Source organism: Cervus elaphus, chromosome 6, assembly GCF_910594005.1.
Source record: "Cervus elaphus chromosome 6, mCerEla1.1, whole genome shotgun sequence".
Classification (NCBI taxonomy): Eukaryota; Metazoa; Chordata; class Mammalia; order Artiodactyla; family Cervidae; genus Cervus; species Cervus elaphus.
Window position 1 is genome coordinate 23771769 of NC_057820.1, and position 27811 is coordinate 23799579.

The 27811-nt window shown below is 39.0% G+C and overlaps 1 protein-coding gene across 3 annotated transcripts in view; it reads left to right on the forward strand.

The window, feature by feature from the left end:
• Nucleotides 1-1615: 1615 nt before the first annotated feature.
• CNOT6L (CCR4-NOT transcription complex subunit 6 like) overlaps nt 1616-27811 on the forward strand; it is a 113605-nt gene continuing 87409 nt past the window's right edge. Inside the window, exon 1 of one of the 3 annotated variants that reach the window (XM_043906398.1) lies at nt 1616-2013. Coding sequence is in view for 2 of the 3 variants with exons in the window: in XM_043906396.1 (XP_043762331.1) it covers nt 2243-2310 (68 nt within the window). In the remaining variant the exon portion in view is untranslated. Of the gene's footprint in view, nt 2014-2169; nt 2383-27811 lie in introns of those variants that run through there. The other 2 variants (XM_043906396.1, XM_043906397.1) reach the window with 2 other exon arrangements.

Here is a 27811-nt window from a genome sequence, read left to right on the forward strand (position 1 = left end):
AAGGAGAAATGCTGTGGCAAGATGCCACTGAGGCGGGTTTACTATTCTGGGCTCCTGAAGTGACTTGTTTGGCTTTGTCCATTACAAAGCCTTAGAATCAAGATCGTTAGGAGTGAGTGGTACTTCTTTTACGATTAGGCCATTTTCAGACCCATTACAGAAGCTGGTTTGGGGGTGATGTTGCTAGGCAGGGAAATGGAAACAACTCAGATGGAAAACAAAGTAGCCTGCGGTCTTCTACGTCTTGAGGGGCTTCTCTAATTACTCACTCACACTCCCCGGTGACAAAGCTGAAACTAATGCAATTCTTCTTTTGGTGGACTCTTTCAATAACTGCTCCGTTGTGGCTAAATGATGATTTGCACTTTTACAGCAACTTTTACCCCAAGAGGTGAAGACTTTTTACATTCAATAATAGGGCCTAAGATTAATTGCAACCAACACCACGTGTTTAGTGTGCTAAACACCGCCCCTGTGGGTGGGTGGGTGCGTGGGGAATCCTGAACACTGCTAATATACCCTTGACACTGGTAAGTACGCAAGCCCGGAGCATGCACTGGGAAAGAGATTATGCAAAACTCTGTAACAGCAGTATTTTGCCTCTAGAGCTGGTTTGTTTTCGGACTGCTGGTGGTAAAAGCTGAAGTTGACCCACAAAAACAAAATAAACCCCATAAACTTAAAATGTCAAGGCCACATACGCTAAGTAAACATTCATATTGCTAGCTTACACTGCCGTTTTAACTCTGTTCATGGCCAAGCAAATGTATTTCTACCGTGAGAGGGGAGCCTCAGAAAATAAATTAGGACAGGGTTAACGTAGAGCGTCACAGGTTCTTTTATTTACCTCTCGCAATGCAACTTACAGATGTTACACGTTAAAAAAAACTTAAACCACAGAAGATGTCAGGAAACATTTTCTTCGGTCACTTCCTTCATCTCACCTGGCGTCCCAATCGCCGCCTTGAGCAGCGCTGGCTGGGCTTCGCGGTCAGGCCGCCTCAGGCGAGCGCGCAGTAAACAGCGCCGAGTCCCCGCGCGAACACCGGGTGAGGCGGGATCGCTAGTGTCTTCCCGCCACCCACCGTGGCTTCGCGGCTGTGTCTTTCTGATAACCGACCAGCCTCCCCAGCTCGGCTCTTCACTCATGCCAAGAGAAACGAGTAAGAAAACAGCAAGGGTAAAGGAGAAAATGGGCAAGAGAACTGGCAGTCCTGCGCGCACGCGCACTACGGCCAAACGCGGCGCTCCGGGGGCGGGGCCAATGCGCGGCGCTGAAGCTCCGCCTCCTCCCCCCTCACCCCACCCCTCCGCGCGGGGGAGTGACTGACTCTCGCCAGCCCCTCCACGTCAATCAACCCTCCTCCTTCTCGCACTCTCCGCACCTTGTTATTAATCTCAATACCGATATCGCGCGGACGCCTCTCCCCCGACTCTCGGGGGTGTGAACGTGTGTGAGCGAGAGCGGAGGCACCGAAAGCTGGCGTCTCGGTGCAGCACTCTCGGCCCCGGCAGCAGCAGGCGCAGCAGCAACCCCCGCAGCGGCGGCAGCCCCAGCGCCAGGAGGCCAAGGCCAAGGCTAGGCTCTGCGCGGCTCTCGGAGTAATAGCCGCGGCTCCGGCGGCTGCGGGGGCGCAGCTTCCTCGGGCAGGGCCCTTCGCGTCGGCGGCCGCGGCCGCGGGGCCTCTCCTGCGCGTCCAGGGTCACCGTCCCCGAAGCCCGGCGGCGCGGCCCTCGGTCCCTTCCCCGCCCCCCATCCGTCTCCTTCTCGCTCCCCTCAGCCGCCCTCCTCGCCGCCGCCTTTGCGGTTCCTCAGGCGGCCCGGCCCGGCCCGCCCGCCCCGCGTCCCCTCCGGCCGGTGCCTCTCCCCCCGGCGGGCTGCCTGCATGTCTTTGCTGCCCTCAGCCCCGCCGCCACCGCCGCCGCCGCCTCCCCCGCCGCCGCAGCACCAGCAGCAGCCGCCCCGCCGCCGCCGCCGCCGCCGCCGCCCGGACCCCGGCGCGCTGAATGCAGGTGAGGAGGGGGGCGCAGGCCCTCAGGGGACCCCAGGCCAGGGCGCTCTGCGCGCCCGTCCCGCGCGAGCCGGGATCCGGGCCCGGCCCGCCGACGCCGCGGCTTCCCTTCGGGGCGGGCTGGCGGGAGCGAGGCCCGCCCGTGGGTGTTTATGTTTGCGTCTGCGGCCGCGGCTCCGGAGGGGAAGCATCTGTGGGGGCCGGGTGCGCGCGCGCGCGCGCGTGTTTGTATGTGTGTTTCCCCTGCCGCGGGGAAATGGCTGCTGTTGCTCCTTCTGGGCTGGAGGAAGAGAATGAGGTAGAGTGTTTTCGTGCCTTCGAGTAGCATCGAGAACGTTGGGCAGAGGAGCGCGACTCCTGGGGAAATGAGGTGGGAGAGGGCCGAATGTGCGTGGGGGTTTGTGCGAGTTGGGACTCCGGCGGGCGGAGAGGCGGCCGGAGGACCCACAGCGAGTGGGTGTGTGTCGGGTGCGGGGCTGACCCGCGTCTCTTTCGGAGGCGGCGAAGGTTCCGGTGTGTGTGTGTGTGTGTGTGTGTGTGTGTGCGCGTGCGGTGTATGTGTGTGTGTGTTGGGGGCTGGTCCGCGCCCAGGGCCCGGGATTCTGGGGGCCGATTCAGAGTGTCCAGGACCCCCGAGTGGCGCGTCCCTCCCCCCTTTGTGGCCGAGACTCCCGAGAGCCTCGCGGGTGAGAGCTGTCCCGCGGGGACCCGGGAGGGTGATTGTGTTCGCGGCTCACGCACAGCAACCGGGCCCGGGAGCCGCGGGTCGGGGCCGCGCCGCTGTTCCCGGGGCCGCGGCAGGAAGCGCGCCGGCCTGCAGCGCGGCCTAACCGCCTCGGCTCCCGCCCGCCCGCCGACCGGCCTCCTTGCCTCCCGCCGGCCTCCCCGGACGCCTCGCGGGGCGCGGGGCCCTGCCTCAGGCCTGGGCAGGTGAGGGTCGGAGGCGGGACGCGCGGATCGCCGCCGCCTCAGCCGCCCCCGCGTCTCCTGAGGAGCGGCGAAGGCAGATTTTGGCGTTCCAACTGCGAGCTCTGCCCCTGGCCGGCGGTGGGACCCGAGGGAAAGTGAATCTAAGCAGTAAATCTCGCGAAGATGCGGTGTCGAGGTCCCTTCTTTAGATCCTTTCCTTAAGGCTGTGTGTGGAGGGACGAAGTACATATTTCCTTTTTTCTTTTTTTCGTTTCAGATACTTTCCCGTTGATAATACTTACGCATTTTTTTTTTTTTTAAGATAAAATTTTTTCTCAGAGGGGCGGGGGAAGAAATGGAAGCTGGCTTCCCTGTCCTGTGGTGGTGGTAGGATTGGATGGATTCTGTGCGTTTGAAATTGTTTTATCCTGCCTCCTAGGGGGAAAGGCGTGTACGCGCCGAGCTGAGGAGGTCGGTGAGGAAGAGGAAGTTACTGGAGCTGTCATCCTCCTCAGCGCGGCCAACTCTCGCGCTTAGGCTGTTCAGATGCATTGTGTTGATGGAGTCGAGTACACAGGGGAAGCGCAGAACTGTATTTCAGGGGATACTGCCTTACTGGCTCTAGTTCCCTTAATTATCAATCGAGATAGTCACGTATTGAATACAAACAAGTTTTCCCTCACAGTCTCCAAAACCTAGAGCAAGCCTCCTCTTTTGTCTGTTCTAAGCGTGTGCTCTTAGAAAGCTATTTTGAGAGTAGTTTAAGCAGAACGCAGCTGTAAAGGTAGATCTGCTGCCAGTAGGCGTACGCTGCATCTCAGAACCAAGTATCAATGGTATTTGGATGCTTATTTGCCATTTACTTCATCTTTCCCACTCTCTAATTGCGTCGAGTTAGCGCATCTAGCAGAAAGCTCAATGGATGAAATCTTTATACAGATTCGATCCTTGTTGGTCACGCTCTGTATCATGTCCAGAGGTTGCTCCTTTCTGAACCTGGTCTCACAAAGAAATGTTTCCTGTTGTTCGTGGGGAAGTGTCAAGCGGAAGAGGAGGAAGGGTGGCGAGCTGTTTTCTGTGACCACTACTGGAAAAACAACACAGGTAGTTTAGTGGGCAGAGGACTTGTTTTACGGACCTCAGAACTCTGGCTGTGTGCCATTTCTCTTAGTTCTTTCACTTTAGGCAAGGTACCTGATGTCTCTTGAGTCTGTTTCCTTCATCAGTAACAAGGAGATAAGACATTTATAGTAAGATCCTGAGGGTAAATTGGGGGAAAAAAAAAAAAAAATCTTTGGGACATAGTAGCTGCTTAGTTAAATATTAGGGTTTTTTTTTTTTTTTTTTTTCCCCTCCTGCAGCCCAGACTGTGGGCACTGAGAAACGTGTAAGTACAAATACTCATCGGATTACTGAGAGCAATATTACGTCACCGTGTGTTAAAAATCAAGACAAAAGAATATTTCAGAGTCCTTTGATATACTTAAGGTATTGAATATATCTAAACAACGTTAAATATTGTATTTTAGAAGTCTTTTTCTTAGAACGAAGACTGTCAGTAAAATAGCCTAGTGTCCTAACTTATAGAGACTATCTGGTCATACTTGATTTGTTTTCATATTTTTGAATAGGGCATCTTTCAGTTTCATTTACTTTTTTTTTTTGAGTTCTTGCTATGTAGTCCTGGAAAAAAATTTTAAACTATATACAGCACATATATATTAAGACACAGCAAGTGTGAAAAAGGATCAAGGGCCTAGAGCTTATTTATAAATATAAGTACCACGCAATTCCCATGCAGTTGTTTCAGTTCAAAACCAAAACTTTTGGAATATTTTCCTGAATGGAAGCAAAAATTTTCTATCAGTAATTTAAAAAATCTTCTATCAAAAATCAACTTTCAGTAATTTTCCATTTTTTAAAATTCTGTGAGGAGTGTTAAATGTGGTGTTCATTTAATTTTAATTGTATTGTGGGGGGGTGGATAGTGAAACGGAGTTTAAGGTAAAGGCAACAGAGAGATTAAATAGTTTTTTTATTTGCTGAAGGCAGGGTGAAGATGATGTGGGAGGAGTTTCATTAGTTTAAATTTGTAATGTCTCTGTTTACTAACACCAGGTTTCCTTAGGCCTTGTATCATTATTATTTATATCAGTAATGTTAAGCTTAAAAAAACCCAAGTAAAGCATTAAAATTTTAACACATCTGTGAAGTATGTTTGTAAAGGATAGGAAATGGAAAATGTCATGGTTTTGTTAAAGTGTATATACTTTGGGTGTGTGTGCATTTACAGTGGACAGAATTATCTGCCATATGGTTATATTTAAAGGAAAAATTCTTTAAAATTAGGGATAATTTTTAATATTTTAAAAACAATAAAATGGAAATGAATTTTGCCCTTAACTCAGGCAAAATTTGATAAGTTTCATTAGACATTATGAATTATTATTAGATATGAATATTACTATAATAATTTGAATTTTTTAATTGGGAGAATCGAGGAAGACATTTTTATTTAATCATGAAAATAAATGTTAATGAAATAATACATTAAGATAAGTGAACAGTGAACTTTATTATTTACAGTGGGACTCCTCTTGCTGTCATTTAAAGTAGTTACTTTACAAGAAAATTAAGGTGGAAAATTGTTTAGGTTTTAAAATTTAATGTTACTTAAATGGGCTTTTAGATAATCTTTCCAAAATAGCCCTTATAAATATTTTTAATTAGGGGGAATTGAAATATTTAAGATTCATGCATATTTTACTTTGGGTAATGCTAATTAGGGTAATAAATACATTCCAAAATTTCAGTGGCTTAACACATGCAAGTTTGTATTTTGCTCACATTAACAGACTAATGCAGGTGCTCCTTGTTAGCAGGCTTGTGGCTTTTCTCCATGTGGTAATTGAGGGACATAGACGCCTTACATCTTATGTCTCCACTGTTCCCTGGAGCCTTGGAGCCCTGCCTGTAACCTACAGGACATTTAAGAACCCCCAAAGACAAACATCTGCCTGAATTTCATTGGTAATAATTTGTCACAGAGCCTTGTTTGAATGCAAGGGGGGTGGGATTGTAGTCCCTGGGTGGTGAACAGCTTGGGGCATTTCATGAAGTTATTTCAGATGGTAGCATATATTTGTGAAATTATGTCTAAAAGGTGAATTATAATACTTAAAATTGCTTTCCTTCTTCAAAAAGTAAAGTTGTGTGAAGAGGTTGGGGAGCAGTGGGAAGAGAAGGGAAGGGGTAAGAGCCACAGGAGGAGAGAAGGACTTCTCTTCAAAGGTGGGTTTGAATGACAAGTAAATGTCAGTAGGCTATTTAAAGATACAGATTTTACAAAGAACATTACAACTGGATTTTATAACCTTTAGTGGGTCTCTCCTGTACTCTCCAGTTATTGATTGCCGTTGTGGTCTACTGGGTTCTGGCTGTTTGAGTTATTTCTCTTTGTCCTTTGAAAGCTGTTAACTTTGAATTTCAGTTTCTGAAGTACAGTTTCGTGGGAAACATATTTGAATTTTCTTTTTCTATTGGGATAGAGCATTATCATCATTATTAATTTAAAGAAATATCATATAGATGGACCTTACTGTTTTTTCATGTTTTCTGTTGCTGTTTTTGTAATTCTAAAGTCATTGTAATTAATATTTTGTGAGCCTTAACCCAGAAAGAGCAATAAAATCATCAAATAAACAACAAAGACTTAATTATTAACTTGTGCTCATGTTTCATGATGAAAATACTACAACTTTCTTTGACCACCTGCTAATACTGAACCTTTAAATTAACTTTATTTCTGGACAACTTTAATTTTAATTGAATTGCAGTTTATTCTTTTATTGTCTAAGATTGTTCTAATGTGAAAACTTGCTCTAGGTACATTACACTTTTATTTGTCTTTATTCTGAAGAATTTTGTTAGGAATCTGGGGAGTTTTGTGTATTTCTGTATTCCCCAAAAGGAAGATTTTAGAGTAAGTCTGACTAACTTCTATACGCTAAGTAATTTCTAATGTTTTGCATTTCGAAAATTAGAAACCCTATTTGAGGGCCTGTTCTGTACCCATTATTATGTTTTTGTTTAGTCCCTAAGTTGTATCTGACTCTCTTGCAATCCCATGGCCTGTAGCCTGCCAAACTCCTCTGTCCAAGGGATTTCGCAGGCAAGAATACTGATGCGAGTTGCCAGGGGGATCTTCTCTATCCAGGGATCTAACCCACCTCTCCTGCATTGGCAGGCAGGTTCTTTACCACTGAGCCACCAGGGAAGCCCACCCATTATTGCACTTGGTTCTAAAAGGAAAGAAATAGAAGAGACTGTTGTGAAGCTTATAGCTTTTGAATAAGTGAAGTAAGGCATATAATTTAGTTATTTCAATACAATAAGTGAACAAGTGGGAGTTACTACAATATAAACTCTTTACAGGCATTCTGAGAGAGAGTAACAAAATGGATTGGTGGGTGGGCCAGGGACTATTCAAAGTTGAGAATTTTTTTGGTTAACAGCTTTTTTTGAGATATAATTCACTTATAGAAGTAGCCCATTTAAAATATATAACTCAGTAGTGTTTAGTATATTCACATTTGTGTAGCTATCCCAAAATTTATAGAACATTATAGTCACCTGAAAGATAAATCCTGGATTCTTTGAGTTATCTTTCATTTCCCCTTGTCCTTAATTCTAGGCAAACACTGATCTACTTGTATTTCCATATAAATTTTAGGATTAGCTTATCAATTTCTGCAAAGAAGCCAGCTGGGATTTTGATAGGAATTGTGTAAGTCTGTAGCTCGATTTGTGGAGCATTGCCATCTTGACAATTTTAAATAAGTCTTCCTATTTATGAAAATGCTTTATGAAAAATCTTTCCATTTATTTAGATCTTTAATTTATTTTGACAGTGTTCTGTAGTTTTCAGAGTATAAGTTTTACACTTCATTTGTTGTATTATTCCTAAATATTTTATTCTTTTAGATGCTGTTGTAAAAAGAATTCTTTATTTCATTTTTGGGCTGCTCACTGCAAATATATAAAAATACAATTGACTATTGTGTGTTGATCTTGTATTTTGCAGCCTTGCTGAACTTGTTTATTAGTTCTAATAGTTGTTTTTTAAATGGATTCCCTCTGGTTTTCCGTATACCAAAGATAATGTCACCTGTAAATAAGTTTTACTTCTTTTCCAGTCTGGATGCATTTTATTTTGTTTTCTTGCTTAACTGCCCTGGCTAAACCCTTCGGTCTTTTGTTGAAAAGAAGTGTCAAGAGCAGATATTCTTGTCTTGTTTCTGGTCTTGGGAGGAAAGCATTCTTTCTTCCACTGTTAACTGTGATACTGGCTATGGGATTTTCATAGATGCTGTTTATCAGATTAAGGAAGTTTCCTTCTGTTCTAGTCTGTTGAGTGTTTTTATCATGAAGCGGTGTTGAGGTTGAGTTTTGAGGGAAGTATGAAATAAGTAAACAAAAAAATGAAGATGCTAAGTCTGGTAATAAGTGGCAGGTAATGATGCTTAACTTGTTTGGGAAAGAGGGGCTAAGCTTTTCCCCCTTCTTTTTCCCTCTCCCTTTTCTCTCTTCCCTATCCCTTTCATGCTCTTTAAGTGTCTTCCTATTAATACGGATACACATTTGGAGGGTCTTTAAGCCTTTAGTGAAGATTTTTTGAATAATTCATAGTTTCTTGATCAGTGGAGAATATTGCTTCTTTTGAAAACATTCATTAAAAACAGTGTGGAGAATTTTTAATATTAGTTTGATGGCTAGGTTGGAGGGGAACACAGGAAGCAGGGAGAAACTACATCATAAATGAATTACTAAACATTGAACCGTGAGTATTCTTTGGAAGGACTGATGAAGCTCCAATACTTTGGCCACCTGATGCGAAGAGCTGACATACTGGAAAAGACCCTGATGCTGGAAAAGATTGGGGGCAGGAGAAGGGGGCGACAGAGGATGAGATGGTTGGGTGGCATTACTGACTCAGTGGACATGAGTTTGCGCAAACTCTGGGAGATGGTGGAGGACAGGGAAGCCTGGTGTGCTGCATCCCACGGGGTTGCAAAGAGTTGGACATGACTTAGTGACTGAACAACAACAAAACAATTGGAAAAAAGGGAACAAAGCTTTGTGATATCAAGCATATGTTTAATTAAGAATTCCATGTTTACTTTGAACCTGGTTGTCACCTGATTTTTTCCCAAAACATTTCAGCATCAATTGTTTTGTTTCTGTAAGTTTTCTGCATAGTGTTCTATGAAATTTAATAGATTGTTAAAGGAAATTTTGCTCTGCAAGGTAAGGTTATATTTCACTTGATGTGGTGATTATTCTTCATTTACTTTTTGAAATTTTAATTGTTTAAATAATTGATTAAATAATTTTTTAAAAAAATTTCTGTCCTTCATGTTGTCTCAGAAATCAAGTAACTTTGGGTCTAGCTAGGAAATCTTCAGTTTATAAGGCAAAAACTGATAAGTAGTAACAATTTTTGTTTTGTATTCTCTTTTGTAGCAGGATTATTACTTTTCATTAATTTTTTAGTCACCTTAAAATCTCTCTACAGCTGAAATTTTATTCCTAATTTTTTGAAGAATAAGTAGTTCACTTTGCTGTGAGGCTCAATATTTCATACTAAATGGACATCTGGTAATTGGGGCTTTTAGATTGTTTTCATTTATTAACAGTAGAAATTGGTGACCCAGATTGGTGATACAAAATAGAAGTTACAACACTTTATCTTTCTTAATATTCATCTTTTGCAGAGAGAACCTCTCTGTAATATTACACAGTTTGGAATCTTTTTATTTTTCTTTTCCTAAATTACTTAGATTCCCTAAGTGAATAAAATAGATTAGTTATATAATACCAGTTACAAATACTGCTAAGAGAATGAATAAATTTAGGATACACCAACCTTAATTTCTTTCTGTACAAAAACTTTGTTGGGATCTTTACATGTATATCTGTTGCTTTCTGATCATAATGTTTATATTTAAGTAAAACCAAAAACACTGACAGCATATGTTGTGCTATAGATTCCTATGTAGTATAGTCTCCTGCAAAATTGACATACAAATTTATGAAATAATATATTGAGATTATGTACAGAATGATAAACTTGAAGTAATGAGAATGTGAATCAGCAAAGTATATCTAACCTATTAATAAATATTTATTAAGCTTCTAATAAATATTTATTAATAGATTGGCTATGTACTGTTATATTCAGGATTCTGGGGAATACTTTCAGAATATAGTCTTTCATACTAGAAAGTGAAACTTGTATTTATTGGACTACTGAATACTAAGGACTATGAAAGCCATCCCCTTCCCTTTTAAATGTGTAATCTAAATTAGTATTCCTAAAATCCTGTGAATTAGACAATATGATTCTCATTCTCTTGCTACTTAAGAATGTGAGCCTTCAATCCTTCGCTTTTCTAGTTCTTGGGAAACTTATTTAACTTCTCCATGCTTTAGTTTCCTCATCTGTAATAGGGAGATAGTAATTGATAGTCCTTATCTTACAGGGTTGTTGTGAGGGTTAAATGAAATAGTGCCCATAAAGTGCTTATAACAGTGTGGCACATCCGAAGTGAAAAAGCAAAGCAAAACTAGAAAACTCTTATGTGGTAGCTATGACTGTTTCTTGTTGTTAGGAGCCATACAAGTTAAATAACAAACCTTAAACATTGAAAAACTAGTATTTAAAACAAGGTCTGTTTGACTCCAAAATATTTACTCTTAACACTACTTTCACTTATAGTGGATGTAAGCCTGAATAAGTAGTAAGCTAGTGAAGGCAAGTATGCTAAGTAACAAAGAGCATTAAGTGCTGTATCATATACCAGAGTACATATGGGTGTGTGGCCTACAGGGATACAGAGAGGAGGTAGAAGTTGATCTCACCTGTATAGTTTGAAGGAAGGAAAGGAGAAGTTAATGGATTACTGCAGCATTCTTGCTTGTTTCCTAACATCCATTATTGCTGTTTTAACTTCTGTTTCTTTGTATGTGTTATCACCAGAGCAATCCTTTAAAGATTTATTCAGTATTTAAAATTCTTAGTAATGTTATTATTTTTTGGTTGCCTATTTTGTGCTAAGGATAGGAGGTGGCAAAATTTGTATGTGAAAGGCCATAAGGTAAACATTTTGCCTCTGTGGGTTGCAAGATCTCTGTTCTGTATTCTTCTTTGCTTTCTTTCTTTCTTTTGTTAAATAAACAATCCTTTAAAAATGTAAAACCATTCATTGCTGGCAGACCAAGCAATAGTTTATTGACTCCTGTGCTAGGAGATTTACATGAATTAACTTCTTGTTAGAATCTTGGCAAAATTGATATTATCAATTCCTATTTTGTATTTGAGGAAACTGAAGCTTAGAGAGGCAAATTTGGTGAAAGTCACATAGCAAATAAATGACACAAGAGGTCGAATTCAGATTTAGGTCATGGGAATTCCTCAACTTGTCTGCTTTCCAGCATATCCTGCTGCTACTTACTGCTTTTGGAATAAAATGGAGCTTTCATAGCATTATATGTGAGGCTCATTATGATTTTGTCCCCTTGTACCTTGACAGTTTTATCATTTATTACTTCTCTCTCTTCAGACACATTCTTGAGCCTAGCCAAAATGAGTGACTTTTACGTAGTCTGGTTTGTGCTTTATATGTGCCTACAATATCTCATACTTTATGATCTCACAGACTTCTTTAATAATTCGCGTTAGGTGCTCCAACTCCAGGAAACCTCGCCTCCCCCTCTAGTCTTTGCTTTATGCTCTTTCTCTGTGCTTCCCTAGCATCTGTGCATCCCTCTTTTGTGACATTCACCACACTGTCTTGTATTTACGTGGTTTATGTCTCTGCTTTCTCATTAGACAGATTTTTAAAGAATATTTATTTGACTGCACCAGGTCTTAGTTGTGGCATGCAAGATCTATAATTGAGACATTTGGGATCTAGTTCCCCGGCCAGGGATTGATTCCCGGGCTCCAGCATTATGAACATGGAGTCTTAGCCAGTGGACCACCAAGGAAGTCTGTGTGCTAAGTCACTTCAGTCACACCCTACTCTTTGCAACCCCGTGGACTGTAGCCCACCAGGCTCCTCTGTCCATAGGATCCTCCAGACAAGAACACTGGAGTGGGTTGTCATTCCTTCCTCCAGGAGTTCTTCCCAACCCAGGGATCGAACCTGTGTCTCTTACATCTGCAGGCAGGTTCTTTACCACTAGCGCCACTTGGAAAGCCAAGAGGAGTCTCCTAGACTGAGATGTAAGTATTTGTTACAAAGTAGGAGCTTAACCCCTACTATGTACTAAGTGTTTAGTATAATTTAGGGGCCTAGTAACTGTTTATTGAATGAATGAATGAATCAAATGGCATTGCAAATCATAGAAGTTGTATCAGCAAATATGTAGCAGCAGAAAGTCACGCATCCAGATTCGAGGAGGAAAGAGCCATGGAGTTAATATCTGGTTAAATTCTGGAATTTCAGTGTGAACGAGGGAGGTGATAGGGCAAATTGGAGCATGATTATTATGGAGGGGTTTGAATGAGGAATTTCAGTTTTATCAGAGGTTTAACTGTAGAGCACCAGGTGGCTTTTAACATCTATAAATTAGATTTCTCTTATTAATACATGAATTTTATGTCATAGTATTGTTTGAATGATATAGGACATGACTATAGAATTGTTTTGATTAATAACTATTAATATTGCAGATAATGGCTCTAGAATCATGTCATTATCAATACTATTAAAGACATTGGGAGCATTGAGTGATTTGGAGAGATTGGGGCAGTTTGAAAATAATTATTTAAGAAGATTAATCTGGTTGAGATATGCAGAATCAGTTGAGATCAGAATGAGAGAAGGGAGGCTCTTTTTTTAAAGAATTAAAATACGAAGTGATACGTCAGGAGAGAGATCTGTGTCAATTGGGATCGAAAAGAAAGCGTTTAAGTGACATCAGTGATTGAAAATGAAGAAAGAAGTCAGAGGCAACTGAAAAATCTGGAGGAGGATATGGTTTGGGGAAGACAATTTTGAATTTTGTATTAGACAAACTGATTAAAACTGGAATTGATCTATTTTTGTCTGAATTTAGGCCCTGCTTACTTTATGTCTGAATAATTAGAATACGCCATGATTGGTTTTCCCTTCCTCTGTCTACTGTGTGGGTGTTACGCTCGGATATGAGTGGATGTTTGGTTGTATGGACTCTTTGGCGTTCTGGAGAAGACTGTGGAGCCTTTATAGAATAATGATTTTAACTGAATGCTGCTGCTGCTAAGTTGCTTCAGTCATGTCCGACTCTGTGCGACCCCATAGACGGGAGCCTACCAGGCTCCTCTATCCCTGGGATTCTCCAGGTGAGAATACTGGAGTGGGTTGCCATTTCCTTCTCCGATGCATGCACGTTTAACTGAATGAAATGAGATTAAAAAGGAATGTGTTATATTGAAATACATAAAAATAAATATGTGATATGTTAATACATGTGCCCCTTTATCAATGCAGTTAAAAAACAAGATCTAGCAGTGAGTCTAATAATTATCATAATTTTAAAGTAGTGATATATATGTAGATGATATTTTGAGGTATCTAACAACTAATATGATATGAAAATACAACTTGTATTAGTGATAAAAATCACAGGTACTGCTAATATTACTATGGTAGATTGTTGAGGTCTGGTTGAAAGAGGTACTAAACTTTAATTAGAGGTTAGTGAACCTAGGGATAAAATTTTTTTTCTTTTACAAATTTACATTCTCTGAGGTTTATGGATTCCAGTTTAATAATCTTTGCTGTATTGTCTCCTGGTTTCAATCTGCTGTGTGTATTTTTGTTATATTATTCTCTTTTTCTTTGTAGATGGTAATATTTTTTCATGTTTACTTTTGCAAATAATTATGTGCTCTTTGTGTAAAAAAAAAAAAAAGATGCTAAAGAGCATAATTTTCTGGTTATCCCGTCTCTTAGGAATCAAGACTGTTAGTAGTATACTGTGTATAGAAATAGGTATACATTATCTATTTCTGGGTAATATGACCTTATTAACCATATTAACACAATAAACTTTGTTGTTGTTCAGTCGCTCAGTCGTGTCTGACTCTTTGCGATCCCCTGGACTGCACACACCAGGCCTCCCTGTCCTTCACCATCTCCCGGAGTTTGCTCAATCTTATGTCCATTGAGTCGTTGATGTCATCCCCTTCTCTTCCTGTCTTCAGTCATTCCCAGCTTTAGAATCTTTTCTAATGAGTCAGTTCTTCACATCAGGTGGCCAAATTATTGGAGCTTCAGCTTCAGCATCAAACCTTCCAATGAAAATTCAGGCTTAATTTCCTTTAGGATTGACTGGTTTGATCTCCTTGCAGTCCAAGGGATTATCAAGAGTCTTCTCCAACATCACAGTTCAAAAGCATTATGATCCAACTCTCACATGCATACATGACTACTGGAGAAACCATTGCTTTGACTATAGAGACCTTTGTTGGCAAAGTAATGTCTCTGCTTCTTAATATGCTGTCTAGGTTGTTCATAGCTTTTTCTTCCAAGGAGCAAGTGTCTTTTAATTTCATGCTGCAGTCACCATCTGCAGTGATTTTGGAGCCCAAGAAAATAAAGTCGGTCACTGTTTCCATTGTTTCCCCCCCACTTGCCATGAAGTGATGGTACTGGATGGCATGATCTTCATTTTTTGAATGTTGAGTTTTAAGCCAGCTTTTTCACTCTCCTTTTTCACTTTCATAATAAATTAGAAGACACTCCTTGGAAGGAAAGTTATGACCTACCTAGACACATATTAAAAAGCAGAGACATTACTTTGCCAACAAAGGTCCATCTAGTCAAGGCTATGGTTTTTCCAGTAGTCATGTATGGATGTGAGAGTTGGACTATAAGGAAAGCTGAGTGCAGAAGAATTGATGCTTTTGAACTGTGGTGTTGGAGAAGACTCTTGAGAGTCCCTTGGACTGCAAGGAGATCCAACCAGTCCATCCTAAAGGAGATCAGTCCTGGGTGTTCATTGGTAGGACTGATGTTGAAGCTGAAACTCCAGTACTTTGGCCACCTGATGGGAAGAGCTGACTCGTTTGAAAAGACCCTGATGTTGGGAAAGATTGAGGGCAGGAGGAGAAGGGGACGACAGAGGATGAGATGGTTGGATGGCATCACTGACTCAATGGACATGGGTTTGGGTGGACTCTGGGAGTTGGTGATGGACAGGGAGGCCTGGCGTGCTGTGGTTCATAGGGGCCGCAAAGTGTCGGACATGACCGAGCGACTGAACTGATACTGTTTTTAAAACTTGCGTTTTGATTTAACAGCATATTATTGATAATTTTTCTATCAGATATGCATTAAAAATTTATAGCTTAAAAAAATTGAGATATATATCACAAACACAAAATTCATCATTTTCAAGTGTACACTTCAGTGGTTTTAGTGTTTTCACTGTGTTGTTAACTACCACTATTAATTTCAGAACATTTCCATCAGCCTCAAAGGAATCTCATACCTATTAGCAGTTCAAGTTTTCCCATTCATTAATTTGCTGGCAACTACCAGTGTGCTTTCTGTCTCTGTAAATTTACCAATTCAAGGCATTTAATGTAAATGGAATCATATAATGTGTGACCTTTTGTGTCTGGCTTTTTTAACTTAGCATAGTGTTTTTGAGATTATGCCATGTTGAAGCAAGAAACACGACTTCATTCCTTTTTATGCCATTGTATGGATATGGGCTTCCCTGGTAGCTCAGATGGTAATGAATCTCCCTGGAATTCAGGAGACCCAAGTTTGATCCTTGGGTCGGGAAGATCTCCTGGAGAAGGGAATGGCTACCCACTCCAGTTTTCTTTCCTGGAGAATTCCATGGACAGAGGAGCTTGACGGGCTACAGCCCATGTGGTCACAAAGAGTTGGATAGACCATATTTTACCTGTTCGCAGCTGATAAATATTTGGGTTGGTGCCAGTTTTTAGGCTGTTATAAATAATTCTCCTATAAATATTCATGTAAAGGTTTTTTTTTGGACATAAATTTTCTTTTCTTGAGGATATCCCTAGGAGTGGAATTACTGGATCATCTGTATTTTTGGGTTTAACTTTTTGAGGAACTGACAGACTTTTCCACAGCAGCTACATCATTTTACATTTCCGTGTATCTTGTTTTTTTTTTTTTAAAGTAAACAATTTTTTAAAAATTTATTTTTAATTGAAAGATAATTTCTTTACAATATTGTGTTGGTTATGCTTTTTTATGACTGGATTGTAGTCAATTTTATTGATGTGCTGTATAATTCAGTCCCCTATTGATTGGCAATTAACTGATTTCCTTATTTTCTGCAGTTATCAACAAACACCTTTGCCTACTGTTTTAAAGGGTAAATTTCTAAAAGTGGACTTGCTAGATTAAAATAATTGCACATTCAAAATTTTGATATTTTGTCAGGTTGCACTTTCATACTCCTACCAGTTGTGTCTATTTCCCCACACTTTGATATTCTTAATCTTTGCCATTTTGACAAAATCACGTGTTTAAAAAAGTCTTCAACTGATGATTAGTGGAGTTACATTTTTTTCACTTTTTTTTGTCATCGTATTTCTTCTTTTGTGAGTTGCATGATCATGACCTTTAACCCTAATTTTTCCTTTGAGAGGTTCACATTTTTTTCTTATTGATTTGTAAAAGCTGTTTGTATTTTAGAAATATTACCTCATTGCCCATAAAAAATATTACAGACCTTTTGCTCCACTTTCCTCTTAAGTTTATGACTTTGCTCTTTGTCTTTTGGATATTGAAATTTTTTTATGATGTTTGTCTTTGTTTTTCTTTATAGTCTTTACATTTCTCGAAAAGTCTTTTTAACTCCAAAATTACAAGATTATTATTCTTCATTTTCTTCTAGAAATGTCTAAATTAAACTTGTCGTGGTTTAGTAGAAGTAGCTTAGATTTTGCAGTTGTGCTTAGCCATGTTTAAATTCCAGTCCAGTCACTCACTAGCTGTAAGGTGTTGGATGTTTCACAACTTCTCTGTATTTCAGCTTTCTTATTGGTAAAATGGCAGTTAACAAGTAGTTTCTAATTTTAGCAAAATTAAATGTATAATGCATGCAAATCATTTAGCACAGTATCTGGACATATACTGAGCTTTCGATAACATGTTTTCTCCTCTCACATTTATAAACTCTTACCTTCCGTTAGCCTACTTAAAATCTAATTATAATGATAAGATGGGAAAGTTTCAAGAAGAGAATGGTCCTCAGTTTTTAAAACCAGAGAACCACGCAGAATGAATATTGACTGAAAAAGGGATTGAAAATCAGTTTAGTAATTTGAGTCCATATATGTTTAATAAGAATACTTTTTATTAGAGTGGTAAGAGAGACAGACATATTTTAATAGAATGAGGACTAAATAAAACCATACAATGTACATGAAGGATAAGTTCAGTTCAGTCAATCATGTCAGACTCTTTGCAACCTTATGGGCTGCAGCATGCCATGCTTTCTTATTCATCGCCAACTCCCAGAGCTTGCTCAAACCCATGTCCGTTGAGTTCGGTGATGCCGTCCAACCATCTCATCCTTTGTCATCCGCTTCTCCTCCTGCCGTCAATCTTTCCCAGCATCAGGGTCTTTTCAGATGAGTCAGTTCTTCATATCAGATGGCCAAACTATTGGAGCTTCAGTTTCAGCGTCAGTCCTTCCAATGAATACTCAGGACTGATTTCCTTTAGGATTGACTGGTTTGATCACCTTGCAGTTCAAGGGACTCTTTCAAGAGTCTTTTCCAACACCACAATTCAAAAGCATCAGTTCTTCCGACTCAGCTTTCTTTATGATCCAACTCTCACACCCATGCATGACTACTTGAAAAACCATAGCTTTGACTGTACAGACCTTTGTTGGCAAAGTAATGTCTCTGCTTTTTAATATGCTGTCTAGGTTTGTTGTGGCTTTTCTTCCAAGGAGCCAAGTATCTTTTAATTTCATGGCTGCAGTGATTTTGGAGCCCCCCAAAATAAAGTCTCTCACTGTTTCCATTGTTTTCCTATTTTCCATGAAGTGATGGGACCAGATGCCATTATCTTTGTTTTTTTGAATGTTGAGTTTTAAGCCAGCTTTTTCACTCTCCTTTTTCTCTTTCAAGAGGCTCTTGAGTTCTCCTTTGCTTTCTGCCATAAGGATGGTGTCATCTGCATATCTGAGGTTATTGATATTTCTCCCAGCAGTCTTGATTCCAGCTTGTGCTTCATCCAGCCCAGCATTTCTCATGATGTACTCTGCATAGAAGTTAAATGCAGGGTGACAATATACAAGCCCAGACGTACTCCTTTCCAAATTTGGAACCAGTCCGTTGTTCCATGCCTGGTTCTTAACTGTTGCTTCTTGGCCTGCATACAGATTTCTGAGGAGGCAGGTAAGTTGGTCTGGCATTCCCATCTCTTAAGAGTTTTCCACAGTTTGTTGTAAACCACACAGTCAAAGGCTCTAGTGTAGTCAATGAAGCAGAAGTAGATGCTTTAGTCAATGAAGTAGAAATGGAACACATGAAAGATGATTTTCACAAATGAAGCATGTATCCATCATTAGTATATCTCTGAGGAATAGTTGTAACTTCCTTTTTCTCTCATTGGTAGAATGTTGGTTAGAGGATAGGATTAGCAGTACAACATATATTGTGTGTATAAATTGTATGTAAACTTAGGTCATTTTTACTGCTGTTAGTTACAAATTACAGTGCTTGTAGCACATTTCACAATCATCAACCCCTGAAGATTGTTGCTCCATTCAAATTTTATTCTTCTTAGTAGCTTATTGTTGAACTTACACACATTTCTTCATTAAACTACAGTTTTTTGTAAATGGTTAAATATTCTTTGTGGTAAGCAACTTTAAGTACATTTTAGAAAGAGATGGGAAAGATGTAAATGTTTACAATGTGGTAATCATTGTTTACCTTTTCCTCATCTTTCCTAGACTATAAGGCTTTTGGGCCAAGGAACACAGTTCTAATAATTAAAGATATAATGGATTTTTGATGTGTTTTTAAAGCATTGAATTTTGTTTTAGTCTTTTTTGAAACAACCTCAGTTTTAAAAATTTGTTAATAAAACTCTTAGCTTTCATCATATGAAGAAATAAAAGACATGGATTATGTGCAACTGGGTTTTAGAAAATGATACCAAATTTTATTCCTTGATCCTGGATAACTGTCTGTTGTTCCTAGTATGTTGGAAGTATAGCGTCCTCGTTTTGTCTGCCTCAAAACAAGAAGGAGGAAATTCTGTGTTGGTTAGATCAGGGGGAAGGTAATGAGTTTAAGGAACAAAACAGGAAATTGGTTCCTCTGTGACCTTTGATGCATTTGTGAATTTGGCATTTTGACTGTAGGGTTGAAATTTAGAAGAGTTTCGTATTTAGTTTGCTTTGTTGCTTTTGCAGAGTACCTACCTGGCAGGAAAAAAACAGGAATCCCAAGTTAAAGGCTCTGCTGCCTTTGTGGGAAATAATGGACAATACTCTTCATTTTGCTGACAAAATCTGGGTATCTGTGTTTTACAATGGCTGGGTTTTGCTTTCACATAGAGCCAGAGTATCCTTTTCCTGGAACCAAGCGTGACTCAAAGCCTTTGTAAGTTCTCTTATTCTTTATCCTTTTAAGCAACTATTTTAGGAACTGTTTTAAAGCTGACACCCCTCCTGTTCAAATCTTTTCCTCTCAGCACAAAGCACCACCTTCTTGGCAGTCTTTTGTATGAGTGGAGTGGGTACTCTCCTTAGGCATTTATTTCTGTCAAAAAGTAGATTAGCTGCATTGTTTAATGCTATCTTGTTTGGATCATTGTGAGTCTACATTGGCCTTGCCTTTTAAATTCTTTCATAATTAAGATGCTGGCACCTTGGAACCCTTGCCTGGATGGAGCTTTTCTTTGTGCCTTTTATTGAGTCTGATACTGGAGTTCAGTTACTAAGGTTTTTCGGTTTTATTTCACGGTTTTAAATGGAGATTTGTAGATTTAGATATAGCTTTTCCAAATTCTAAACTCTGGTTCTCAGATAAGTGAGACTTTTTAACACCTCTCCAAGTATATTTGGCTATGTGTATCTAAGGCAGGTTTCTGCTGTTCAGTTGATAAATCTTGTCCAACTCTTGTGACCCTATGAACTGCAGCACTCCAGGCTTCCCTGTCCTTCACTATCTCCTGGAGTTTGCTCAAACTCATGTCCATTGAATTAATGATGCCATCCAACCATCTCGTCCTCTGTCGCCCCCTTTCCTCTTGCCTTCGATCTTTTCCAGCATCAGGGTCTTTTCCAATGAATCGGCTTGGCTCTTCGCATCAGCATTGTGTAGTTTGGTTCAGGTCAAAAAGTATAGGACAGCGATTATGATTACTCTCAGACTTTGATGTTAGTCAACACAGCTTAGTATTCAAGATTTAAATTATTTCCCCCAAAGAAATAGAAAAGCTATTATGAAAAGGGTTCATTAGTTAAATCCTTAGTTTTTGATTCAGCTATCATGTTCAATTTTCTAGTAATGGGAACCAAATGTTTTCTTGAATTAGTTGTTTAAATTTTCTTGATGTAATACAACTTTCATAGTTAATACACAGATTTTTTTGCTTAAAAAAAAAAAACAACTTAAGACATTATACTTGCAAAATATTACTAAATTCTTTGATTTTACATGGGGCTTCCCAGGTGGTGCTAGTGGTAAAGAACCCGCCTTTATATACTGCTAGTGAGGCAGATCCTGAAATTAGAAGATAGGAGAAAGAAAAAGATGAAGTATTCTGTTTTGTTATGAAGTATTAGCATAATACTTCACATTTAACGCATTTGACTAAGTCCAATTTTTCTAGTAGGTTTGTTATTTCAAGTCATAGGAACTTTCGTACTCTTGATGTGCTTACTTTTAAGCAGTGTGTGACTTATCTAGATGATTTGTGATCGTTTTACAAATGCCCTTGTAGCCTGTCTCAGTTTGGGTCTGAACATACTTACTCTTCACTTTCTTTATGCTAGCAAAGGTGTTTTCATTTCTGGTATGTTCAAAATAACAGACTTTGCTGTGGATTCTTACTTAATATACTTTCAGGTTGCACAGAGAACTGGTTGAGGAGAATACTTTTCTTTGAGCAATACTTGTTACTGATTAGCAGTTTTAGGAGAATGCTTGCAGTAAATTTTCTGATCTTAAATTGTAGATATCTTTAAGGATAGAACAGCTTCCCTTGTGGCTCAGCTGGTATAGAATCCGCCTGCAATGTGGGAGACCTGGGTTCAATCCCTGGGTTGGGAAGATTCCCTGGAGAAGAGAAAGGCTACCCATCCCAGTATTCTGGCCTGGAGAATTCCATGGACTGTATAGTCAGTCCATGGGGTCCCAAACTGTCAGATACGACTGAGTGACTTTCACTTTCACTTGAAAATAGAATACTTTTGCTTGTGTTTTTTCCCCTCCCTTTAACTTTGGTAGGTTAACTATGGTGGAGAAGTGGAATTCAAAGGAGATTTTCTAGCAATCAGATACGGTGACCTTTTATGATTAGTATGTTAAGGACAGTGCTGGAGAATAGACCAGCAACTTTGCTTGTTTATTTTTGAACACATGCCAGGTGTGTTGGATAATTCCCTCTTGACTACATAATAGCATCTTGAGTATATAACAATATGGAAATTTTTTTCTCATCCTGTGTTTTTTTTTTTTTTTCTTTTTTCCCCCTGCTTACCTGAGTATCTTACAACTGTCCTTCAAACAGGGATGTGAGGTCTGTGGAATTAGACCCTCAGAGAATTTGGCAGATAAGAGTATAAAATATAAAAATCCAAAACCATTTTTCTTATTTTGTCATTGTCTGTATTTGTGATTGAAGTAGGAAATGAAAGAGAGGAACTGCTAGTGTGAGAATTCATTAGAGAAATGGGAAAATATTTTCCCTTGTGTTATCTCAAAGTTTGTTGAATAGTAAGCTGCACTGTAATGGATGTTACATTTGTTGTGCCTGTGACAGAAAATGGAACTGTTTCTGAGTTACTGTGTACTCCAGGTTACTTGGGCTTGGAATGTTAGGAATATGATTTCATGTTAGGAATATGATTTCAGTAGAATTTGGGTAGCCCTGGATCTCTGACGGTACTCTCTCATGGCCTATCTATCCAGCTAGTTAGAGTTGTACTTGTCTCTTTGGGGTTTCTTTTTCCTTTTGATTTTATTGGAGTATAGTTGATTTGCTGTGTTGTATTAGTTTCAGGTGTACACCGAAGTGATTCAGTTATACATATGTTCATTCTTTTTAAGATTCTTTTCTCATGTGGGTTATCATGGAATATTGAGTAGAGCTGTGTGTGCTGTACGGTAGGTCCTTGTTGGTCATCTGTCATATGCATAGTAGTGTGTGTTTGTTCATTTCAAGCTCCTGATTTATCCCTCCCCACACATTTCCCCTTTGGTAACTATAAACTTGTTCTTGATATCTTTGAATCTGTTTTTGTTTTGTAAATATGTTTATCTGTATCTTTATTTTTGTAATTAGATTCCACATAAGAGTGATATCATGTGGTATTTGTCTTTTTCTGACTTACTTCAGTTACTGTGATAGTCTCTAGGTCCATCCATGTTGTTGCAAATGGCATTATTTCATTCTTTTCTTATGGTTGAGTTATAGTTGAGGCATAGATCTTTATCCCTTTCTCTGTCTGTGGGGAAGTCGTCTTTATCCATTCCTCTGCCCTTGAGGTTTCTGAGAGGACTATATACATGAAGAAAAATGACAATTGAATTAGCAATTTATTAATATACAAGCCTTGTGCTGAGTTGTTCTAAAGTCAAGACCTGTATGGACTCCTCAACTCTTCTGCTTCTAGATGAACTTCTTGAAAAATCAATTTTCCTAAGAATCAGTTTGCTGAAATTACCAAAATTAATTGCATTCACTCAGCAAAATTATTTTGAAATTTATTCATGTTGTTGGGTATATCAATTGGTTGATCTTTTTTCCCATTTTCCATAAACATCTTTTATTTTTGTTTTCATTCTTTTAACCTTTTTTAAAAATTGTAGTTAATTTACAGTGTTGTGTATGTTTCAGGTATACAGAAAAGTGATTCAGATATATATATATGTGTACATATATATTTTCAAATTCCATTATAGCTCATTACAAGATGTTAAATACAGTTCTTGTGCTATATAGATAGTAGGACTTTGTTGTTTATATATATAGTAGGACTTTGTTTTTCACCACTATATATATAGTGGTGTGTATATGTGTATGTTAATCCAAAACACCTAATTTATCTCCCTTCTCCCTCTGATGACCCCCTTGGTACCATAAGTTTGTTTCCTGTGTCCGTTTTGTAAATAAGTTCACATGTGTCATTTGTTAGATTTCACATTTAAGTGATATCACGTGATATTTTGGAGACAGGAATGGCAATCCATTCCAGTATTCTTGCCTGGAGAATCCCATAGACAGAGGGGCCTGGCAGGCTACAGCCCATGGGGTTGCAAAAAGTCAGAGACGACTGAGCAACTAACACTCTCCCTGACTTTGGGCTTCCCTAAAGGCTCAGTTGGTAAAGAATCTGCTTGCAATGCAGGAGACCCGGGTTCGGTCCCTGGGTTGGGAAGATCCCCTGGAGAAGGGAAAGGCTACCCACTCCAGTATTCTGGCCTGGAGAATTCCATGGACTACAGTCTATGGGGTCGCAAAGAGTCGGAGATGACTGAGTGATCAGAACACACATGATATTTGTCTTTCTCTGTCTGACTTGACTTTGCTTAGTATGATGATCTCTAGTTCCATCTGTGTTGCTATAAATGGCATTATTTCTTGGACTTCCCTGATAGCTCAGTTGGTAAAGAATCTGCCTGCAAGGCAGGAGATCCCAGTTTGATTCCTGGATCGGGAATATCCCTGGAGAAGGGATAGGCTACCCACTCCAATATTGTTGGGCTTTGCTGCTTATTTCATTATTTCATTCTTTTTATGGCTTAATAATATTCCATTGTATATATGTACCACATCTTTACCTATTCCTCTGTAGATGGGCATTTAGTTTGCTTCTATATATTGGCTGTTCCTGTAGTTATGTACGAGTGTGAGTTGGACCGTAAAGAAAGCTGAGCACCGAAGAATTGATGCTTTCAAATTCAGGTGCTGGAGAAGACTCTGCAAGTCTCTTGGACAGCAAGTAGATCAAACCAGTCAGTCCCAAGGGAAATCAACTCTGGATATTCACTGGAAGGACTGATGCGGAAGCTCCCATATTTGGCCACCTGATGTGAAGAGCTGACTCATTGGAAAAGACCCTGATGCTGGGAAAGATTGATGGCAGGAGGAGAAAGGTGACAGAGATGGTTGGATGGCATCACTGACTCAATGGACATAAGTTTGAGCAAACTGAAGGAGAAAGTGAAGAGCAGGGAAGCCTGGTGTGCTGTAGTCCATAGGGTCACAAAGAGTGGGACACAACTTAGCGACTGAGCAACAACAACAGATGGAGCTGCAGTGAATATTGAGATGCACATATTGTTTCAAATTAGGGTTTTCTTCAGATATATGCCCAGGAAGGAGATTGCAGGATCATGTGGTAGCTCTGTTTTTAGTTTTTTAAGGAACCTCTGTACTGTTCTCCATAGTAGTTGTACCAATTTACACCCCACCAATGGTGTAGAGGGGTTCCTTTTTTTCCACACTGTCTCCAGCATTTATTATTTGGAGACTTTTGGGTGATGGCCATTCTAACTGTTTCGTAGTGATAAATCATTGTAGTTTTGTTTTCCATTTCTCTGATAGTTAGAAATGTTGAGAATCTTTTCATGTGCTTGTCATTTATATGTCTTCTTTGCAGAAATGTCTATTTAGGTCTTATGCCTCCACCCTTTTTTGGATATTAAGCTGTATGAACTGTTTGTGTATTTTGAAAAGTAAGCTCTTGTCAGTTACATTGTTTGCAAATGTTTTCTCCCAGTTGGTTGGTTGTCTTTTGGTTTTGTTTATGGTTTCCTTTGCTATGCAAAATCTTTTTGAGTTTAATTTTGTTTTTATTTTTATTGTTATTGTCAATACTTTAGGAAGCAGATCCAAAAAACTATTGCTATGATTTATGTCAGTGTTCTGCCTATATTTTCTTTGAGTTTTGTAGCATCTGCTCTTACATTTAGGTTTTTAATCCATTTTGAGTTTTTTTTGTGTATGGTGTTGGAGAATTTCTGATTGCATTCTTTCACATAGCTGTCCAGTTTTCCCAATACCACTTATTGAACGACTGTCTTTTCTCCATTATATATTGTGCCTCTTTTGTTGTAGATTAATTGACCATAGGTGCTGAGGTTTATTTCTGAGCTTTCTGTCCTGTTTCATTGATCTGTATTTCTGTGTGTGTGTGTCTCAGTACCTTACTGTTTTGATGACGGTATTTTTATTGTATATTCTGAAGTCAGGAAGCCTGTTTCCTCCAGCTCCACTTTTCTTTCTCAAGATTTCTTTGGCTTTTTGTGGTCTTTTGTGTTTCCATACAAATTGTAAAATTTTTTGTTCTAATTCTGTGAACAATGCCCTTGGTAATTTGGTAGAGATTGCATTGAATCTGTAGATTGGTTTGGGTATTATAGTCATTTTTGCAGTATTGATTCTTCTAGTTTAAGAACATGGTATCTCTTATCCATCTGTTTGTTTCATCTTGGATTTCTCTGATCAGTATCATATAGTTTTCTGAATACAGATCTTTTACCTCCTTAGATATGTTTATTCCTAGGTATTTTATCCTTTTTGATGTGATGGTAAATGAGATTGTTGCCTTAATTTCTCTTTCTGATATTTCATTGTTATTGTATAGAAATGCAACAGATTTTTGTATCTTTTGTATCAGGCAACTTTACCAAATTCATTCATGAGTTCTATTAGTTTTTGGTAGCATTTTTAGGATTTTCTATGTATAGTATCATGTCATCCAAAAACAGTAAGAATTTTACTACCTCTTTTTCCTATTTGAATTCCTTTTATTTCTTTTATCTTGTCTGATTGCTGTGGCTAGGACTTACAAAACAATATTGAATAAAAGTGGTGAAAGTGGGCATCCTTGTTTGTTTCTGATCTTACAGGAAATGATTTTAGCTTTTCACCCTTGAGTATGATGTTAGCTGTGAGTTTGTTATGTGTGACCTTTCTTATGTTGAGGTATGCCCTTTTATGCTCCCTTTCTGAAGAATTTTTATCATAAATGGATGTTGAAATTTATCAAAAGTTTTTTTCTGCATCTATTGAGATGATCAGTTGATTTTTGTTCTTCCATTTGTTTATGTGGTATAGCACACTGATTGATTTGTAGATATGTAAATATCCTTGCATCCCTGGAATAAACCCCACTTAGTCGTGGTGTATGATTCTTTTAATGTATTGTTGGATTTGGCTTGGTAAATGAGGAATTTTTCATTTATGTTCATCAGTGGTATTGGTCTGTGATTGTGTGTGTGTGTGTGATTTCTTTGGTTTCAGTATCAGGGTGATAGCATCCTCATAGAATGAGTTCAAAAGTGTTCCTTCCTCTGTAGGTGGTTTTTTTTTTTTTTTTTTTAATGGTAGTTTCAGAGGGATAGGTGTTAACTCTTCTCTCTAAATGTTTGCTGGAATTCACCTGTGCAGCCATCTGGTCTTGGACTTTTGTTTATTGAGAGTTTTAAAATTGCTAATTCAATTTCAGTACTGGCAATTGGTCTGTTCATATTTTATATTTCTTCCTAGTTCATTCTTCGCAGATAGTACCTTTCTAAGAATTTGTCCATTTCTTCTAGGTTGTCCCATGTTATTACTGTTTAGTTTCTCATTGCAGTCTCTCTTGATTCATTGTGTTTCTGTGGTGTTTGTTATAAATTCTCCATTTTTAAATTGTAATTTTACTGATTTGAGCCCTGTCTTTTTTTTTTTTTTCTGTATGAGTCTGGCTAAATAAAGGTTTATCAATTTTATTTATCTTTTCAAAGAGGCAGCTTTTAGTTTTATCTTTTCTGTTAATTTTTTTAGTCTCTATTTCATTTATTTCTGCTCTGATCTTTATGATTTATTTCCTTCTACTAACTTTAGGTTTTGTTTATTCTTCTTTCTCTAGTTGCTATAGGTGTAAGTTTAGATTGTTCATTTGATGTTATTCTTTTTTCCTGTGGTAAGCTTGTATCACTATAAACTACCCTTTTAGAACTGCTTTTGCTGTGTCCCATAGGTTTTAGATCATCATGTTTTTGTTTTCATTTGTCTCTAGGTATATTTTTTAAATTTCCTGTTTGATTTCTTCAGTGGTCCATTGGTTGTTTCATAGCATATTATTTAGCCTCCACATGTTTGTAGGGTTTTTTTTTTTTTTCCTGTGTATGTGTAGTTGATTTTCAGCCTCATAGCATTATCGTTGGAAAAGGTGCTTGATAAGACTTCAGTTTTCTTAAATTAACCAAGGCTTGCTTTGTGACCAGTCATGTGATCTATCCTGGACAGTGTTCCCTGTGGACTTACATGTATTCTGCTGCTCTTGGATGGAATGCTCTGTAAGTGTAAATTAAGTCTATCTGGTCTGATGTGTCATTTAAAGTCTGTGTTTCCTTATTGAGTTTCCGTCCATTGATGTAAGTGGGGTGTTAAATTTCCCCTTATTGCGTTTTTGTCAATTTCTCCTTATATATTTGTTCACATTTGCCTTATATATTGAGGTGCTCCTTTTTTGGGTGCATATAATATAGTTTAGGATTGTTATATGTTCTTGGATTGATCTTTTGACTATTATGTAGTATAGATAATTTCATTTTATTGCTGAGTAGTACTTCTATTATGTACATGTAGTTGCCAATTCTATTTATCTCT